Source organism: Salvia hispanica, chromosome 6 (genome assembly GCF_023119035.1).
Source record: "Salvia hispanica cultivar TCC Black 2014 chromosome 6, UniMelb_Shisp_WGS_1.0, whole genome shotgun sequence".
In the NCBI taxonomy this organism is placed as follows: domain Eukaryota; kingdom Viridiplantae; phylum Streptophyta; class Magnoliopsida; order Lamiales; family Lamiaceae; genus Salvia; species Salvia hispanica.
The window spans coordinates 12,748,779-12,769,644 of NC_062970.1; the positions used below are offsets into that span (position 1 = coordinate 12,748,779).

Genomic DNA, 20,866 nt, shown 5'->3' on the forward strand with positions numbered 1-20,866 from the left:
TGTGAAACAGGGGTGCACTATGGTGACTCCTTAACTAAAATGACAATCTAACACCATTTATATCCATTAGATCTAGTAATTGAGCGGATTGGATTAATTTATAGAAATAGAGTTCATCTTGCTTGATAGTGAAGTAAACATTGTTTGAAAGGGTATTATTGGCATTTTACCTAACTTGAAACTGATATGGAATTTGGAAAATCACGGTAATTTGGGAAACAGATTCAAAATAGATATCTCTCTCACACACTTCTACATTGAAAATGCATAGTCGTTTCTCTCCCCCATTCTGCAATTAAGAGCACCGATTTTGGAAAAAAAATTAACCTAGGGCGGCGGCGCTGTAATCCTTAATCAAACGGTTTCTGCAAGTCATCGATTGCCTTTTTTCGTTTGAACTACCATCGCTGAATAGCAGTCCCAGTCGTCCGTCGATATAATTGACCTCCGTCGCCTAAATTTGCTTATGAGTAGGATTCCGTCGCCAGAAGTTATCGCTTGGCATTGCTGATCATCGTAGAAAAAAGCTTCTGATGTCGCTGTTATTGATTCCGATTGCTTGGTTATTTATTCCAATTGCTTGTGATTGTTTTAGTTTTGCTTACAATCCAATTCAATTAATTCGATTAATAAGTGCTTGTTAAGTGTGTTGGAATTGCATGTTAAACAAATTGCTTGTTCAGTGAGTTAGAATTGCTTGATAAGCATTGAAAATGTGGGTCAAAAGACATGTGTTTAAGTTGCTTACCAATAGCTTGAAATGAGCTTGTTAATACATTATTATTAAGCTATTTCGAATTGTCCGCCCGTTGAAATTGCTTGATAAACGTATTGCTTTTTTAGCGTGTTAGAATTACTTGTTTAGAGTGTTAGAATTGCTTGTCGATATAATTGACCTTCGTAGCATAAATTTGGTTTTGAGTAGGATTCTATCGCCAGATTTCATCGCTTGGCATCGCTGGTCGTCGATGATAGAAGCTGTTGCCGTCGCTGAACAGAACAGGTACGTGCTTCTGTTCGGTGGTTACTGATTCCAATTTAATTGTGATACGTTTAGTTTTGCTTCCAATTCAATTCAATTAATTCGTTTGATAATTGCTTATTCAGTGTGTTAAAAATGTTTGTTAAGTGTGTTAGAATTGCTTTTCAGTGAGTTAGAATTGCTTGATAAGCATTGAAAATGTGGCTCAAAAGGCATGTGTTTAAGTTGCTTTCCAATCTCGGAATGTGCTTTTAATACATTACTACTATTTAGCTATTTCAAATTGTCTGCCCATTGGAATTGCTTGATAAACGTATTGCTTTTTCAGCATGGTAGAATTGCTTGTTCGAAGTGTTAGAATTGCTTGATAAACGTGTTGCTTGTTTAGAGTGTTAGAATTGCTTGTTCGGTATGTTAGAATTGCATGTTCAGTTTGTTAGAATTGTTTGTTCAAGCTTATTAATTGTTCCTTTAATTTTCGCTTTAATAAAGTATTGGAAATGTGTGTCAAAAGGCATGTGTATATAATTTGTTTATTAATGGTTGGGAATGTGCTTGTTAATAAATAATAAGTGTAATGGTTTTCGTCATGCAACACAGAACATGATTAAACAATGGTTAGAAAGAGTTGCAAAGCTGCACAAGATGACTCGAAGGAAATCTGTAGAAGCTCAAAATAAGTTCTTGGATGATGTATTGAGTACGACAACACGCCACTTTGAAGAGGCACAATAGAAGGGACCCGTTGATGCTGAAAAGATAGTTGTAGAGTACTCCAGACCTTAAATGGTGAATGATATTGTTTTAGGAGAATGAACGTCCATGTGTTTTGTCTAAATTTTTTTTAGGAAACTAACTCCTGATGGTAAATGACTTTTGGTTTCTTTTGATGTATACATAGATAGTTTTTGGTTACTTTTTGTTTGGTGTAGACATTGAATGTTAAACTCGCATAAGACATGATTTACAATAGGAAGCAAATTATGACACATTGGCAAGCAAAACAAACTCTTGTAACATATTCTGACACATTGCCAGCAAATTGCGATACAAATTTTGAGTTGAGTACAAACGACTTCAAGCACTAATATGTTAAAATCCTTGGTAATACAAAGCACTAAATGATAAATTGACATGCAATATGTGATGCAATTAAATTATAAAGAAGAATATGGAATTAATGACAAGATATGATATTTCATATAACGAAGCAAGCAATCCAACACATGCAACCAAGCAATTACATATTCTGAGGCAAGCACTATCGAATTTTTATGATAGTATGTGAAAACGCTTGTTACAGATTGCAATGCCGAGGAGTTTATCTCAACTCTTTAAGTATCTGAACTTCAATTACATATGGTCATCCAATGAAATAAAATCTTCTTCCACTCTTTTTCTCTTTTCGATACCAGGTAAGGTCGGGGAGTAGCTCTCAACTCTTTCCCAAAATCTTGCATTACAGCTGAAAACTGACATGGAATTTAATACCCATTAGCAAGCAATATCACATATATAAACAAGCAAACAAACGTACAAAATCTGTATAAAACAATCAATCAATAAATTACAATCAATCTTTAAATCTGAACTCCATGAAATTTAATTACGAATACATAAATTTCATTTGCAAACTCTTGAAATCAGAGAATTTCTTCAATGGGTCATTAAATAACGGTAACATGCAATTTAGTAAACATAAGCAAGCAACATAACATATTCCGTCAAGTTATATGCCAGACGAATTTGTAAGGCGTAATACAAACACTCAATCACTAAATTGCAGTAAGATATGAAATATAACCAAAAGAAATTCAATTCTCAATACCTAAATTTCATTTACAAGAGAAGATACAAATCCGTGAGTTCAATTACCTATCAAATTCATGAAACTCAATCTCATATCAAAATCCATGAAATGTAATAAGCAATTTAACAATCACACGAAGAGAAGTAATACTTACCGTCAGCGAAATCGGTGAATTGTTTCAATGAAGGTTGAAGATTTAATGATGAATTAGAGAGGTTGAATATTTGCGAGAACAACAAAGATTGAACATCTGCACAATTGAAAAATGAGATTGAAAATAGCAATCCATGATCTTTGGAAGAATTTACACAGATTTAAAATAGCGCTGCGAATTTTGGTGATTATTGATGAAGATTTGAAATAATATTTGCCAGAATTGAAGAAAGAGAGAAGAGGAAATGACGTAATTGAGGTTAGAGATAAAACTTAAAGGAAGATTTCCCATTTTAGCCTTTAGCATTTTTTTAAAATATTTTTATTTAAAATTGAGCCTGCCACATGGCAAGCTAAGGGTGAATCAGATCCAAAATCTAACTGCTCAGATTGGTGGTACAGTGTCATTCAAAATAACGTTGTCATTTTAGCATCTCCCATGTGAAACATTTATAACTAATAAAAGATCTACATTTTTTATTTTCTAAAATAATAGACATCTTGCTTAAATTATTTATGTTCACAGGGTTCACAAAAACTAGTATTATCATGTAAAAAGTGATTAAAACTTTAGTCAAATATTTTATGTCCAAAAGATTTATTTCTAAACAATATAATTTCTTGTTTAGTACTTATATTCGCATTTATACAAGACATTTATATTTAAGACAATGAAAAAGATTGTTCGAAATTTTTTTCGTACCTTCGAATCCAAAATCTTGGATACGCCACTGATGCAGCTCCAAAATTTTAGCCACACCCCCATTTTCAACTTTCTTTTTCATTTCAACCTCAACACTCAATGCAATCCGTCCGATTTAAGCCACAACTCAATTCCAAAATTATTATTTATATAAAAAGAGAAACTACTTCAATTTTCTTGAACTTAGTACTTTATTATTTAAAAAAAATTACTTCATATTACTTGAATTTAGAACATTAAAGTAATTTAATATTTAAATATACACACTAATTAGAAACTATAACTAAAAATTCTTAAAAGTAAAAAAACTAGAATTAAAAAACTACTCAACAATCTAGCGTAATCCCATTCTTTTCTCTAGAATGAAATGTGGGTATATAATTAGGAAAAAAAAACTATAAAATAATAGTAGTAGTAAAAAACATTAAATAAAAAAAAAATGAAAACTCAGCCGTATCGTGCACCGAGTGATCAGCGCGTGGAGGCTAAATTGTGAGGGCGTTTGTGATAATTTTGACTAAAATTTGGGGATGGACTGATTGATAAAAAATCGTTGACCTATATGCAAGTTTCGAAGATGCATTGTGGTTAAAAAAATGTCAAAGATTAAACTTCAATATTTGCCACCAAACAAGGCTTGTTACCCCCTCCCACAGACCCACACTACTTTTATTGTCACACGAGAGACTCGAGAGAATTGAATTTGCATGAGATATATGGCAGCAACAGTGGTTGAGATTGTTATAAAATAAAGACAAAATACAGTTCTACTATAGGAATATATTCATATTTTACTCAAAACTGAGCTGTACGCAAAATGGAACGTATGTCAATATAATAATGATACTTACATTAATTGCAATGCATCGAATTGGTATTCAACAAAATATCATTAAGACTAATAGTTTGGAATCCCACATGATTAGTCAAAAAACATAATAAATCGATCTTGGAACTCAAGAGTAATATCTATACGTAAAAAAAAGTTGGTGAATAGTGATGGATCAGCAAAAGGAGAGACAGTAGACAAGTGTATATTCGATGGTAGGAATGGCCCCCATTGCAAAAAATGAGAATCATTTATTTAGGTACTGTTTTGTTTTGGGTCCAGTAACTTACAACCAATAATTTATTTTTGAATTTAGTAGTACATGACATTTCTCTTAGATTTCATATACTATACGAATGGATAATAGATTTTCAAGGTGAATAGAAGAAACAAATATCACTCTAATGATCCCAATATAATGTTATAAAAATTCATATAAATGGAAAATAGAAGGCATTCACATGCTTATGCTAAAATGAACCGAAACCAAATGCAATCAACCAAATATGCATAATGAATTGAAACCAATTACTGTCAACCAAATATGCATAATCCATAACATTATACTTATATGCACATAAAATAAGTACAATTTCAAACTGAGAAAACTTTACTGAAAACAAAATATATCCAAAATTTAGAGGCAACTATAAGTGGTAGTATGGATGTCAATCGAGCCAGTCCAAAAAATTTCGGTCAACTCTACTCAGGTACAAGCAAATTGAGCTGAAATGTTATCAAGTTAAAAAATTACAAACCTAACCCAAAACATTCGATTTCGGGTTAGCCCGGCGGATTACTCCTCAATTGATAAGAACACTATATATTGAGATAATTACTCGTACCACACAATTTACACACAACCTCTATATGGGCCCAAACCATGGGCTTAAAGTTGTTAAGGCCCGGCCTACTCACTCACAAATCTCAGATCTATTGGTAGTAAAAATTTTTGATTAGCAATTATTGGAAGAGAAGGCAATGAGAGAATTAGCGAGATCATAAGTGACACGTGTCCCCTGCTGCTGAACATTCCCAATAATCCCAAGCCCAGACGACGTCGCTGCGAAGGCGAAGCAGAAGGTCCCCAACGAGTCCACCGGAATCATGTAGTTCTTCGCCGGTAAAGCCAGCTCCTTCCCGTTCGAGAAATGGAACGACACCGTCGGCACCTCCACGCTCGTCCTTGACCTCAGATCGTAGCACGTGTCGAACAGCGCCACTCCGTCCGCCTCCGGCAGGTCCGCCGTCCCCTTCCTAAACGCGTCTCGCATCGCGTCGTACGCCTCCTCCTGCAGCCTCGTCACAGCCGTGCCGGAGTCCACAATCACGCCTCCCTCGCCGCTGTCGACGTTCAATTTGAACGTCGACGGAGAGATCTGCAGCATCTCGCCGGAGACGCTGATTCCGGACAGATCCACGTAGTAGAACGTGTCCAGGCTAGGGTTCCGCACCATCGGCGCCGTCACGGCTCCCGGAGGCGCGGGGGAATTGAAATCGAGCGTGGAGGCGGAGGCGGAATCGCGGTCGACGAGGCAGTAGGAGAAGGAGGTGGCGTTGATCTGCGAGGGGAGGAGAGCTTGCCGCCGCCGAGGCCGATCAGACCGGCGGCGCCGACGAATAGCCCCTCGTTGTTGTGGCCGCAGCCGATTGCGATTTTGTCGACCAACTGAGATCCGGCGAAGGTGACTGTCTCGGTGACGAAATCGCCGACGGTGTAGGATCCGTCGCCGTAGGAGACCTCGTAGATACACGTGTCGTTGCGGCATTCGGAGACGTCGAGAGATCGGCATTGCTGTGTGTTACACGCGAGGGGCGTGAAGGAGGAGGATAGCCTCGGGTCGGATTGGTGGTAACAATCTGCGCAGGGTGCGCATTGCACCCAGCTGACGTCACTCCCTGTATCCAGCACCATGTACGCCTCCATCGGCGGCCTCCCCACTCCCACGCGGCTGAAGTATTCGCCGCTGCCCTGGCTCGTGCCGGAGATCACCGCTCCCTCCAGCTTCTCCGCCTCCAGAGGCGGTAGATCTAGCCTACTCTGAATCGCCTTGACTCGGGCGGAGTCGCGGCGGAGGCGCGCCAGAGCGAGCGATTTGTAGTTCTCCTCCGACGTTCCGCTGAATGACAGCCGCGGGTGGAGGTCGAAACTGAGGGGAGAAACCGAAACCGAAACGGTCGGCTTCTGGTGGTGTACCGCGTGCATTGAGGGTAGTACGCGAGAGAACAGGGACTGGGTGCTGGAAATGGTGGCAGAAACATGGAGGATATTATTGGAGTTGGAATTGGGCGGGAGTGTTCTGGAGGCAGCGGAAATGGAGAGGAATGCAAAGAAGACGACCAATTTCTCCATTGATGAAAATGGAGGATTGCGAATCTATGATATTTATACAGATTTTGAATGTTGGGAGGGAGAAGACAAGCTTTGAATGGGAGGAGGGGAAATAGGTTTGTTTTGTTATTGTAATTAGATTTTGGGGTTTCACTTGTTTTGCATGATCTTTGATTTCTTATTATGTCATGAAAAGAGAGTCGAGTTATCACGATTAAATAAATTAGTGTCTATTTTCGCTGGCCTTTTCTTCATTTAATTTGATCATAGAGTGAAAGAGGCAGCTCAGCGGTGAGTATTACAAAGGTTGGGATGATAAAATAATTCAACTCTAATCAAATTTATGTTATTTAATGAGGAAAATTTTCTCTACTTCTTAACTAGTATTGGTGAATTTGGCCACGAGTGTATTGAAATAGTGAATTTGGCCACGATATAATGTTAGCCACGAGTGTATTGAAAAGCTTTATTAGGGTTTTGCAGGATATACGAATCACAATCAAGCCGATTTATCCATTGTTTTAGAATCGGATCAAATCTGACGATTCAATGTAAAGCAACCTCGGAAAGCATAATAAGTTCGTTGAAAATATCATTTGAGCTAGTGCATCACAATTTTATTTTTATTCTTCGTTAATTCAATAAACACACCATATAGTACCACGTCCATAATTTCAACCAATTTTTCTACGCACTACACAATAATGATGCAAACAATACATATGGGGTCATATTTGCTTTTTTCAATCATATCCCTTTTTCAGTTATCTTTTTAATTTGTTTTCCGTGGGATGACAAAATGGTGGACCAAATTAATGAGTTTAAATAGGTGAACTAAGCATAATTGTACTATAAACTCATTGGTTTGCTCTTACATTTGCTGCATGGATGTTGATTGGTTAAACAATTGGCCTACTAAATTATTGGGAAACTTGTATGGTCTTGCTGTTAGGTTTTATTACAATTTTCTTCATGAGTTAGAGTTTTAAAGTCGCATTTTGATGCGTGTATAAAGTAAATTTTAGTAGTACTAAACATAGTAGGTGATTCGAACAAAAGTATTATTTGGTTTGAATACCGGCGGATCTAGGGGGGCCGCCTCCTCCGTACGGTTAATTTCCTCTTATCCGGATGTAAAATTACTATGTCCGTCCCCTCCGTTTGCCCGACGTCGCCCCAACAATCGGAAAAAATTATTATTTTCACCCTAAACCATCTACTAATATATATATTTCGCCCCCTTCATTTATGAATCCTGAATTCGCCGCAGTGAAAATCACGTCAATGCAACATTTAGTATCATGGTATGTATAGTTATGATTAAGCAAATTTAATATTCTATATGTATACTACAAGGGTAGTGAAGGGAGCATTAAAAGTTTAGGTGGGAGGACAATTCATGAAACTTTCAAAGCGTGTTGTTCATATATACGCTTGACATTCCAATTATTGTGATTTGTTAAATTTTGAGACTATCATCAGAAAAATAGGCAGGAGTTTATAATTTGGAGTGAAGTACATCAAAAGTCCCTGACGTTTTCAGTTGTGACACTGCAGGTCCCTCAGAAAAAAAAATATCCCCACATATATCTAACTTTAAAATTAATCATGTATCTTGTTTTTTTGTGACTAAAAGACTCTTCGGCCCTTAAAGGGCATTTTGGACAGAGCATGAACATAATATCTGAGAATTTGCAGTGACGGCCTGCTGCATGCTGACATTGGTCACTGTTGACCTGATGCGATTTGACATGTAGCAGCGGCGGTTCGTATTTCTCCTCTCTCTCTCTACTTCCTCTCTCTCTGTCTCTATCTCAAATATATAGATAATGTGTGTGTTTATGTGTTAAATACTCAATTCAAAATTTTCACACCATCACTTTTCCCTCACCCGCCTAAACCTCTGCAAACCCTCTTCTCTTTGCATGAATGACGCAAAAGCGGAAGCCCACTGGTACTTCCGGCGCCGGCGAGTCATCTTCGCGGAAGTCATCTCGTCGTAAAAAGGAACCCACACCACCGCCACCGCCACCAAGACATGGACCTGAGATCATAGATGTGGATATAGAAACATGGGATATCCGAGATCCTGAACTGGTTTTTTTCCACCCGGAAGAGGAATATAGTATGTTCTGTTTTTAATTTCAATCGTATATATACTGATTTTTGTTGTGTGATTTAGGGCTCCAAATTTGAATTTTTTTGAATTTGTTTTGGTTATTTTGGTTTTATTGTTGTTTTGCTTGTTTTGCTTTGATTTTTTGTTTCTGTTTGTCCGATAATTTTGGGAATTAAGGGTTTTAATTTTCTGATTTTGTCGGTCTTTTTGTGCATTGACAGAGGAACATCCAGGATGGTTTTCCATTGCTTTCCATCATGGTGATTCTTTCTTCTTTACCAAGAAGGAAAAAAAGTATGTTGGGGGGTATTTGACCTTCTTCGACTTCTGTACCATAGAACAATTCGACCTCGTAGACCTCTCGAGCATGATCTTAAAGTTGAAGTATGATATGAAGATGATATGTGAGTTCTATTACTGTGATCCAAAGTACAGTGCTGACTGCAAAGGGGTTTTCATAGACGGCCATTTGATGCCCATTATTGAGGAGCCACATCTAAAGGATTTCCTCAAAGTGGCGTCTACTTCGACAAAGCTAGTTCACATGTATGTTGTCGAGCTAACCCGAGCGGCGGCCTTACTGAAAAAAATGAAAGATGAAGCTGAGGAGCTTCTCAGATTCAGAGCGTCGAAAACCCCACGAGTCATCATTGAAGAAAACGAACCGATTGTGCCAAAGCGTCAACCGAGAAGGAAGAAGAGGCAGGAGGATCATGTGCAAGGGGACCAGAGTAGCCTTTGATGATTGGCTGGTATGATAGGGATATTGAGTTTGAGGAATATCTTACTAAAAGTTTAGAAGATAAGCGTGCTCATTGGAAGAGGGAGGATGAGATAGCTCGTCAAAATTTGGAGAAAGCATTTGAAGAGGTGGAAGCTGAACAACAAATATCCTCTGAAGTTGTAGCATCTTATATTGAAGCTATGCCAGTTAGGGAAGCAACAATACCGTCGGATGGAACACCAGTTGAAGCAGTAGCATATGTGGAAGAAGTTAGGCCGGAAGAAGTTAGTGAGGCGGCATCATTTGAACCAGCATCTGAACCAGACCTTGGAGATGTGGTACCAGAAGCTCTTAATGTTATGCCGGAAGCAGAACTTGGAGATGTGGTACCAGAAGTTGTGGCATAATCAATAACAAGAGATGTTGGAGATGTTGGAGGAGGAGATTTCCATGCACACGTACAAGAGGTAATGAGTTGTGATTTTTATAATTGACTTGGTACTCTGTTTGTGATTTTGATTTCGTGTACATTTGTGTATATGAATTAGGATGCACCTACACCGTCATGTGTTAAACATTCTACACCGATTGGTCCAAGTGTCGTAGTTGACGAACATCCTACTGAATTTGAAGCTGAAGTGGATCAACCTGATGTGGACAGGGCCGGAGCATTTGTCCATGAAGAAGATGTATACCAACCCGTCATGGATGGTGGGTGTGAACCACAGTCAAACATTAGGGTTGACAATGAATTCTTTCCGATTGTTGAGGACATTACTAATGAAATGCTCATGTCCGAGGTTAACCCACATGTGCAAGGATCAGCCCCAACTGAAGCTGCGAGAGAAACAGTTGATGAAGCTCCCCGGCAGTTTTTCCAAGATGATTTATACCGTCATGCTTTCGAGTGTGCTCCGGATGGATGTCATCTTCATAATGAGGGATATACGACTGAAGATGAAGACGATGAGGGTAGCCATTTTATATCGTTGGCTAATATGTGTCGAGATGAACAGTTGTTCACCTCATTCGATGAGTCATTATGTCAGCCACAACAGCCGGCACATCAGCATGAGGGTGATGAGCCGGAGATCGGACGACAGGTTCCTCCAGAACAGAATGATGAAGGCAGTGGAGGCAGTGGAGGGTCAGGGTCCAACAAACGGCGAAAGTTCTCAGCTGTTGTGGATAAAAATAACTTGTCTTCCGAACCAAACCAACCGTGTGAGCAAGAAACCGTGGATGAGCTTCAAGATCTACAAGATCTAAAGTACACACCTTTCAAGCTGACGAAGGAGCTTCTAGTTTGGAAGCCTGGTGATCTTTTTAAGGATCGAGATTTCTTCTACGAGGTCATGCGGCAGTACGTGATTATGACGAGACGACCAGTGCATGTGAGACAAAATGATGGAAAGAGACTTCGTGCCATCTGTAGAAGAAAAGTCCTGTGAGTGGTATGTGTATGCAAGAAAAATCGAAACCCACAACAATACTGATTACGTGGTTGTGAATATGCAACGAGATCATGCTCACACGTGCTCGCAAGTGTTGGAACAAAGATGGCTCACGGCGAAGTGGCTGGCTGATCGTTACTTAGAGAAAATCGAAGTCAATCCTCACATTCCATTGTCTGCAATACGCCAGTGTGTGGATGAGGAGTTCAGCATTAAAGTTGGTAGGATGAAGGCATATCGGGCAAGAGACACCGCATTAGAAGGCATTTTTGGGAAGGTTGGACTCCAATACCGGAAGTTGTTCTACTACAAATCCGAGTTGGAGCGGACACACCCTGATTCAAGTGTGCACCGCCTCAGATTCCTTAGGTTTTATTGTTGCTTGGGTCCTTTGAAAAAGGGTTGGATGCATTTTTTCCGCCCAATTATCTTCCTAGATGCTTGCTTTTTGCGAGGTATGTATAGGGGCCAACTGATGACGACTATTGGAATTGATCCCAACAACGGTTGGTGGCCTATTGCGTGGGCGGTGACTGAGGCAGAGAGCTACACTCAGTGGAAATGGTTTCTCTCGTACCTAGCTGAGGACCTACAATTGCATGAAAATGCCCCTAGATACGTCTTCATGTCTGACCAGCAAAAGGTATGTGCTATGTGCTTTCATTATAACGTTTGTACTTCAAATGTGATTTTTTATTTACTTATACTTTGTATGTGATTTAACTCATATATGAATACTTTGTATGTGATTTTTGGATGTAGTATGTATGTATGTACATTAACACTTCGATTGTGATTATAAAATGTAGAGTTTTTTTACACATGTGTTGTTGTTAACTGAGTGTAGTCTTGTTTGTGTTCCATTTGTAGTGCCTCGCAAAAGTCATTCTTCAGGAGGTCCCACAGAGCGAGCATCGGTTTTGTGTTCAACACATATACAACAACTTCAAGAAGTGATTCATTGGGGAAAATTTTAAAGAGATGTTGTGGGAACTTGTGTCCAGTACAACCAACGAGCAATATGAAGGATGGATGAGTTTCAGAGTACATATCCCCAAGCACATGAATACCTACTCCATGTTGCCCCGAAAGAAAAATGGGTGAAGGCATATTTCTCCACGCATGTCTGTTGTGATATTATCATCAACAACGTATGTGAGACCTTCAATTCAAAAATAGCAATTGCTCGAGAGTTGGCAATTATCACCATGTTGGAGGAGATTCGGACCAGTCAGATGGAGAGGATTCAAATTAGAGGTCAGTGGGTCAAGACCTATGATCACCCTTTGCCGCCCGCTATCAAAGAGATCGTGGATAAGTGTCAGGACCGGAGAGGATTCATACCAAGTGTCAGGACCGTCTGGGCAGTATGTAGTCAACATGCGTGAATTTACATGCTCATGCAGATTATGGCAGCTGAATGGGATCCCCTGCACTCATGCAATTGCAACAATCAACAAGAATGGGCAGGATGTATCAGACTACGTCTCCCGTTATTATTTAAGGTCCACAATGTCGATGTTGTACGAGAATGTCCTCTACCCAATCAATGGGATGGATAATTGGCCGAAGACTTCTGCTGTTGGATTCGAATTGGCGCCTCCAAGGATGAAGCGACAACGTGGACAGCCGAAGAAACTCAGGCGCGAGGAGCCCCAGGTTCGACATCACGAGAATGGAGCAGAGTCACTAAGGCGAACCTATATACTGAGATGTCGTCGGTGCGGAACAGAGGGTCATAACAGGAGAACTTGCACCAATGATCCCCGAGTAGATGCTCGTACTGAAATTCGTCATAGTTCGTCACAGGCCACTGACCCATCTACATCGAGTACCCATAACAGGGCAGAGTCTTCAAACTCTCGTCAAAATCAAGAGGTAGTATTCACAATGAATATATGAAATCCCCACCAGTTTGGCGTCCATTAATGTTTGTTTATATGACACAGAACACTCCAGCTCCAGCACCACGGAGGGGACGACCTCGCACACAACAGAATGCAGCAGCGCTAGAATTTACTTTTCATCAATATATTTCATATCTAAACCATTGGGCGTCAATTCCTCACGCTTTGTTGTTTGTTGTAGACAATTCCAACGAGGCCTACCTCAAGCCGGACTAGGGCTAATCCGCAGCATTGTGGCCGTCGCAGGGATCAAGATTAAGAAGATTGGATGATGTGAAATCTAAACAATGTTGTGGTTTTTTTGGCAGGGGGCTTGAAGCCTTTATTTTGATATCTTGGCTCAAACAATGTTTATTTTGGTATTTTGGCATGACTACGCTATTATGTCTAACAGAAGTAACAATATTTTGATGGTTTTTGACGTAACAATATTTTGATGGTTTTTTGATGCGATGTTGAATGTTTGTTGTTTGGCGTATGATGGTTTCATAATCCAACTTTTCCATTTATTAAGTGACTCATGGATACAAATCACGAGAATCTACTAATCTACGTATCTGCTTATGGTGTTTGTTAAACAGTCTTGGTATTTCGTTCGTGATTATCTAAAAATGTGAGGTACTTAATTCGTTATTTTATTTCAGGTTTAAGAATCTTAACACCTTTTAGTACTTCATTCGTGATTTCATTAGGTACTTCATTCGTGTTTGTATAAAAGATGTGGTATTTCATTGGTGATTTTATTCAAGGTGTGTGTGGTATTTCATCAGTGATTTTGCATTATTACTCAACAAAACAAAACGATTCCAACACATCTCAACAAATAAAACAATCCAATTTTACATTACATAAGGAACTACATAAGGAGAATAATTACAACACATAACAACAATATAACAATCTTCATATTTCGGGATACTTTGGTTGCTTTATCAATTTGTAACTTAAGCCTTACGCACTCCTCAGATTTCAAGCTCAATTTTAACTTCACCTCTTCAAACTCATCAGTTTTTAGACGCAATTTTTCTTCAAGAACACCCTCCATAATTTTGTTGCATCGGAGTTGTTCTTCAAAGTTATCGCGTTCGAGCTTGATTTTTTGAAAGTAAGTGTCTTGACTTGGGGAAAGACCCACATCAACCCAGCGAAAGAATCTGCAATAATCTTCCTGCATAATTCATACAAAAATCAATGGAATGTCGTCTATATAAAAGGACATTTTCTCTGCGATTGTGCCATGCCATACCATACCTTCCATATTGGACAACGATAGTAATGCCGACCAGGATTCGCAGTAGTCCTAGATATCACTAACGCGGCCACAAGATCATGGTTGCAGTTCACGCTCTCTGGACGAGGCCAATTCCAATTAAAGCTTGACTCGTACGATTGAGAACTAGAAGAAGACATTACAACAACAAGCACCTGAAAATTGAGATGCAACATATTAAAAACTTAGATGCATAAACCCTAAATTTTATACAACCCAAATCTGTCCAAATTCAGCTGCAACTGCAAAATCCACACAAATTTACATTCAAAATCGACCCAAATTCAGCTGCAAAATCCAAATTCAGATGCAAAATGGAACCTAATTCAGCTGCAAAATCCACTCAAATTCAGATGCAAAATCGTCCCAAATTCACCTTACCGGTCAGAGAGCGGACAGAGTGCAAGTTACTCAAATCGCTATGTCAAACTTAGCTATAGGATCACTGAATGCGTAAACGAAAGAAAATGAAAGGAAGGTAAATGGGGGTGTTGAATTGAAGTGGGAGAAGAAGAGAATGAATTTATAATGTCAAACCATTAAAATAGAGGCAGCATGGGAAATATCAACTTTGATTTGACAAAAGTGACTGAGTATGGCCTGCAAGTTCTGCATATGATGGCAGAGTAGGTCTGCAGTTTGAGTGTAATATGTCTGAAATGCCCTGGAAGGCATTTGGGTATTTTAGTCTGAAAATTGGCTATAAAAACATGATTCGTGATTAATTTTAAGGTTAGATATATGTGGGGATATTTTTTTTCTGAAGGACCTGCAGTGTCACAACCGAAAACGTCAGGGACTTTTGATGTAGTTCACTCTATAATTTGTGATAAAATGGAAAGTAAATGGAATATATGTATATAATTAATACTCCCTCCATCCACAAAAAATAGAGCACATTTACCATTTTTGGCCGTCCACAAAAATAGAACACATTCATTTATGGAAAGTTTTCAACAAATAATAACCATACACATCATTTCACTAACAATACTTATCACTTATTTTTTCTCCTTTTCTCTTTTACTTTTTTTCCCTTCTCTTTTACTTTACCAATTCTACATTAAAACCCGTGACATACACCAATTGTTCTATTTTTCGTGGATGGAAGGAGTACTTCTTAGTCGCTAGTCGCTGGTATGCACTTAATGTCTGATATCTCAACCCTTAAACCAGACCATGTGTTGCTAGTTACGTAAACTAAAGAAAATAAAGAAAGAAAGATAAAAAAGAAAAAAAGCGACTTGTTGATATACAAGTGAAATTATGCCCATTTGTATAATGTGGATTTGAAAACGAACCCATATCACATTGTAATAACAGCAAGACAAAAATGTAAAACAAACCCTCTACGACTACACGTCAGATTGCCTACAAGTTGCAGCAGCAGCAGCAGCAAAAGCAAGTTCAAAACTAAAACCATGTCAAGGAGTATGTAATTTCCTTGCATGAGTTACCAAGATTTGTGACCCTACCGTCTACAGGTTAATAGCAAATATGAAATGTTAACTCAGGAAATTTCCTGCCAGCATGTTCAGAGCTCCTTCTAACGAAACCTGTTTCTTGGGACTGTAACTGGGATAGTCCGTCACATTGCACATACCCTTGATTCATACCCGTACCAACCATCTATTGTTGCATTTGAGGATTTTAATGCTAGGCTGATGCGACTGCATAAGAGGTTGTTGTTATTGCTGATGCGCCATGAGGGGTCGTTGCTGCTGATGAATTTGCCCAATGGGCTGCTGTTGCTGAAATTGTGGTTGTTGCTGCTGCTGCATCATATTTGAAGTTGCTGAGGATTTGTCATTTGTGGCTTAAACACTACCATATCCTGGAGAGACATGATGGGTATGATAGTCTGGTCGAGAGACAGAGAAAGAAAGGTGTAGCAGGATCAACCGGAACCAGAGTAAGATATTTCTTACCCGGGGTAAAGCTTTCCAATCAGGTGCAATTCTTTATAGGAATGTGTGACAAACAGTGTCTGGGATGGTAACTGTATTACTGCACACTACGAGTTCCATCCAACTGAGAAATATGAGAAATGCATTCAAAACGAAACAAAAGGAATTCGTAGTTTGATCAGATAAGTTAATTGATTAGCAACCGTAGTTTAAACGAAGTTCGTAGTTAGTGGCACTGATGACTTACAAGTTTCTTATCTTTAAGCTGATCAAGAAATCCATGCTGATCCATTGCACGAAAAACTAGAAAATCACCCTTTCCAGCGTATTGCCTGGCATACATACCAATAACCTCACAGGTAAGTATTCAACTACAACTATAACGTGTATCAGACATGCGAACAAAAGGAGTGCAACTTTTCTAAGAGGACATTACTTGTTTCTCATCTGGTCCTGGGTTATCAGGCGAACCATCTGCAATGTCGGAGGCCAATTTGCACCAAGCCTGTAAGAAAAAATGTTACTCCCTCCGTCCCATTACATGTGACTGTGAGACATTTCTTTTGGGAACATGATTTTAGGAGTGAAAAAAAGTAGAGAGAAAAAGTAAGAGAGAGGTAGAGTGTTGTTTTTTGCCATAAAAGGAAATGTCTCACATATAGTGGAACGCCCTAAAAAGGAATACGTCTCACTTAAAATGAAACGGAGGGAGTACAAAGTACATAAAGTCAATAAGATGTGATCATTAGGTTCAGTTGTCACTTAAAATAGAAGCACATTGCCATTGATGTTGTGAGAAATCATTCTCATGAGTTAATCAGAACCGCAGAATAACAATGCAAGAAATGTGTAAAGGCAAAGTAAAGAATTGGGGAAATTTGTCGTACGTCTCAGAAGCTGAGGACTTCCTGTATCCCTGACACCAGAAAATTGAATATAAGAACATGAAGAAGTAAAATGATAGAATAATTTATACTCAAAACATTTCAAACTAACAATTATCCAAATTTCATGTAACCAGTTTTTTAAAAGTAGAACAGGATTCAGAATTTAAGTTTGTAAGGGCTTACCACCAGTCTAGTGATGAAAACAGGCTTGCCTTGACGCTGTCCTGATAAGTTTCCCTGTAACAATGGACTCAAAAAAAGTATCAGAGGCTGAATATTCTTACACTATGGCAACAACGGACTCAATTTTGTATTTTGCATGTTGATTATTCTTTATTTTCCGCAAGCAAAATCACAAGTAGATTTTCAAGGAAAAAATCCTTTGATATTTTTTTAGTTACTGTAAAATTTGCATATTTGGTTGCTTAAGCCTATATACCAACAACTTGAGAAGAGCATAAGTTACCTCCCAGAATATAACTTGTATTGGTTGTGATGGCGGCATTGTACTCGATGTCTGCTGATTGATGGGCATATTTACCACAGAACCATTCACCCCAACAGGCTCCATTCCTGGTTGCATCGGTTGCGACATTCCTGGAGTACGCATCATGCTGTCATTTCCAGAAGAAATACCAGACGTACCTCCACCACTCATCATGTTCTGATTCATACCCGTTCCTATCTGTGCCATTTGTTTGGTGGCAGCGGGTGTTGGCAATGATTGGGTAATTGATGCGACAGCTGATGGACCAGATGACATTACAATTTGAGCTGAAGGCACTGACGACGTCATTCCATTAGACATCATATTTGATAGCATAGGCGTACCACCCATAGAAGGAAGCGCAATAGAGGTTCCATTAGCTAGGACTTGACTTGCTTGTGCCACGTCATTCAAAATTCTCACATTTGCTTCTGCACCTCCAACTGGATGCAAGGAGGGCATTGTATTGTTTGCAAGAGGTTTCATATCTTGAGCATTTTCAGTGTTTGGAGCCATTTCCTGTGACGTTGATATTGGTGAAGAAGTTTGTAAGCTTGCAACAGTTTGAGAAGCAGGCTTAGCAATAGCTGAAATATGTGGAAAAAGTGTATAGCATAAGCACCAAATATTTATATTGCCAAGATTATAATAGAACTCATCCAGCACAAAACAAAATTAGAAAGCAAGCAACCATATTCTAATAATCTTAGATAACTTGTTGATCAAGAGCGAATAAATAGATAGATCATAGAGTGTGATGACTAAATTATTCACCTAACAACAAAAAGAATTCGTTGGAAGTGATATTTACCGAAGATCTAGGTTCATGTTATTTAAAAAATTAAAGCATGGCAATAATAGGCAACAAACTAAGATAAGCAAGCAAAAACTACCTGATGGAAGTGGTCCAGACATCAAAGGAGCAGGACCAGTTGGTGTCACATCCATCTTCACGGGGTTTTGATTTGATGGAAAATTTAACAACCCGGACCTAGTTAAGGCAATGCGAGCCTCCACAAAATTATCTGAGATGAGGACAAGGAAGTGAGGATTTTTAACATTATCTGGCGGTGGATCTGTGGCTCGTGGATTGTTCTTTCCCTGATTAACATGTCGATAATATTCAGCATAGTCATTAGCTCTTTGAAAGATAAAATACAAGCTGAAAGATTGCATCTCAATTCAATTCAAGACTGGAGTGGAAACAGCAAATTGCACAACCATCAAAACATTACAAAAGCAAAGCAAAAGCAACTCTAATGAATTTAGAGTAAACCCAGGCAAGTTTGTAAGGAGCACAGTAGGATGCACACATATAAACTTTGGGTAAGTGGAAAACGTACTGCATTGTAGATAGCTCCAAGTTTGGGTAGCTTCCTTGGACAAATAACAGATAGAGAGATAGCAGACTGCAAAAAAAAAAAAAACGAATGCTGCTGAGATGCCTAGTAATATGAAAAGGCTTTTATTCAAGGCAGATGAAATATTTTCGCAGTACCTGGGTGAATGATTTTGCTACTGCTTCTGCATCAAATAGGCGATTATCTGTTGGTGTTTCAGTGTTGTCGCTCTGCTTTGTACGCTGGGATTGTGATCCATATACAGGTGTTGGCAATGGGTAAGGGTTGCTTGCAGCAATAAGAATACAATGTCTTTGTGACTCCATATTCTGATTTTGGTTTCCATTTGAGATAGAGAACATCTGGTGAATGCAAAAAAAATAAGTATAGTAAATTACCATAAAATGTTGAAGGAATGACAATAATACAATGGTATATAGCCCTCGGTTACATATCTATTATCCTCAAGAATCATAATGCAGAAAATTAGGATCAACCTGTAGTTTAGAGGCAATTCAGGAGTCATAATGTGGCCAAACATTATCAAGGTTATCATCACAAAAAATGAGATAAACTATAACTTGCAATTTGTATGTCGCCAATTCCCATATAAGAAGATACTCTATAATAAACTTGTAAGAATAAAATTACACATCCAGATACCATTAAAGCTTCAGCTAGCCCTTCAGCAATTGCGGCATCACTGAAACCACCACCTGCAAAAGGTATGACTGAGAGCCAGTGCAGCAACAAGTCCATGTTCCTAGTCCAACCAGTCCGCCGTACAAGGCAAGCTGAAAGAATGACAAACATTGATGGCAATTAAAGATCATATAAGGCAGGATAATATTACTCTGGATTTCTTTTTAAATATGTCAAACAGGTTAATATTAGAACACAAACTACACACCACTGTATGGACCATGAACGGTGAACACAACCAGTGATAGCTCCACTTGTGGGGTTGATGTCTCCTGAAAAGTGAAAACAAAATGAAACATGAAATAGAAGAACATAACATGAAAAACACCAAATCTAGTCCTATTCACTCAAGTAAACATATGAAAAGTGCCATTTATGCGTACCTTATCTATGGAATCATCCCCACAGAAACATCTGCAAAGATTTAAGGAAAAAACTGCGTGAGATCAGTGTATTTCACATTGCTTGAGGATCATAATTTTCACGCAAATAGCAGTGCAAATCCAATCTTAACAGTCAATACAAGAACAGTTAATAAGCAAGCCAAGAATTCCAAGACAAACCATGATCAACTAGACGTGCGCACATACATACACACACAAAAAAAAAATCGCAGTGGTGTAGCGAGTTTTTTAGAAAGATACCGAATGATCTTGTCCAAGTAGTCGGAGAAGATAGTCTGCCAGAAGGGCCCAGTGGCGGCAGTGCCTTCGACAGCTATGATCAACTGCTTCGCCGCCATGAGTTCGACGAAATTCCCCAATCAATCGTCGTTTTCACTGCAACTTTTCTTCATTTGTCTCAGAAAGAATTTGGGATTAATTTGGGCGCCCTTGAGCTTGATTTGATTTCTTTAAACACACTTTCAATTCCCTCTCCGTTTTAATCAATCCAGCAACTAACTAACTTATTTTGTTATATCAGAAATAATTTTCTACTCTATTGACTTTACTTTTTTTTCTTTTTTTTTTTTCTTTCTCCTCCTTTTATTATCTATCTACTTGATACTCTAAATATTCATTTATTAAACTCCGTGGCAAAAACATTCCACCTCAACTATAAGGAAACGGAGGAAATACCAAACGAGTTTTAACCGCAAAATACCAAACATATTCATTACAACTTTATTCATAGTTCATGATAGGAAATTCAGAAACTTAAAAACAATGATGTCATCTTATGTAATTTAAAAATTCAAAGTTCATTTTAAGTTTGTCATTAGTTCATTATAATGAAATGATGTTGTTCGACGTTGAAAAC

At 38.6% G+C, this 20,866-nt stretch overlaps 1 protein-coding gene and 1 pseudogene across 7 annotated transcripts; both read right to left on the bottom strand.

Annotated features, from left to right (window-relative positions):
• Nucleotides 1-5,158: 5,158 nt before the first annotated feature.
• On the bottom strand, nt 5,159-6,949 carry LOC125193097 (annotated as a pseudogene).
• An 8,555-nt stretch (nt 6,950-15,504) lies between these two features.
• LOC125192887 (mediator of RNA polymerase II transcription subunit 25-like) lies at nt 15,505-20,533 on the bottom strand. Of its 7 annotated transcripts, none has more exons than XM_048090560.1 (15): nt 20,251-20,533; nt 19,990-20,020; nt 19,815-19,878; nt 19,568-19,698; nt 19,063-19,266; nt 18,908-18,973; nt 18,458-18,665; nt 17,909-18,151; nt 17,544-17,821; nt 17,261-17,314; nt 17,078-17,106; nt 16,627-16,695; nt 16,438-16,522; nt 16,212-16,297; nt 15,505-16,117 (listed from the first exon to the last, which is right to left on the bottom strand). In XM_048090560.1, the coding sequence occupies exons 1-15, from the start codon at nt 20,346-20,348 to the stop codon at nt 16,108-16,110; spliced, it is 1,656 nt and encodes a 551-aa protein (XP_047946517.1). In that variant the 5' UTR covers nt 20,349-20,533; the 3' UTR covers nt 15,505-16,107. The 7 variants fall into 7 exon arrangements, 3 of the variants coding, with proteins under 3 accessions (XP_047946517.1, XP_047946516.1, XP_047946515.1); XM_048090559.1 differs by having other exon boundaries at nt 17,544-17,674; nt 17,753-18,151; XR_007171489.1 differs by having other exon boundaries at nt 16,212-16,314; nt 17,544-18,151.
• Between the last annotated feature and the right edge of the window lie 333 nt (nt 20,534-20,866).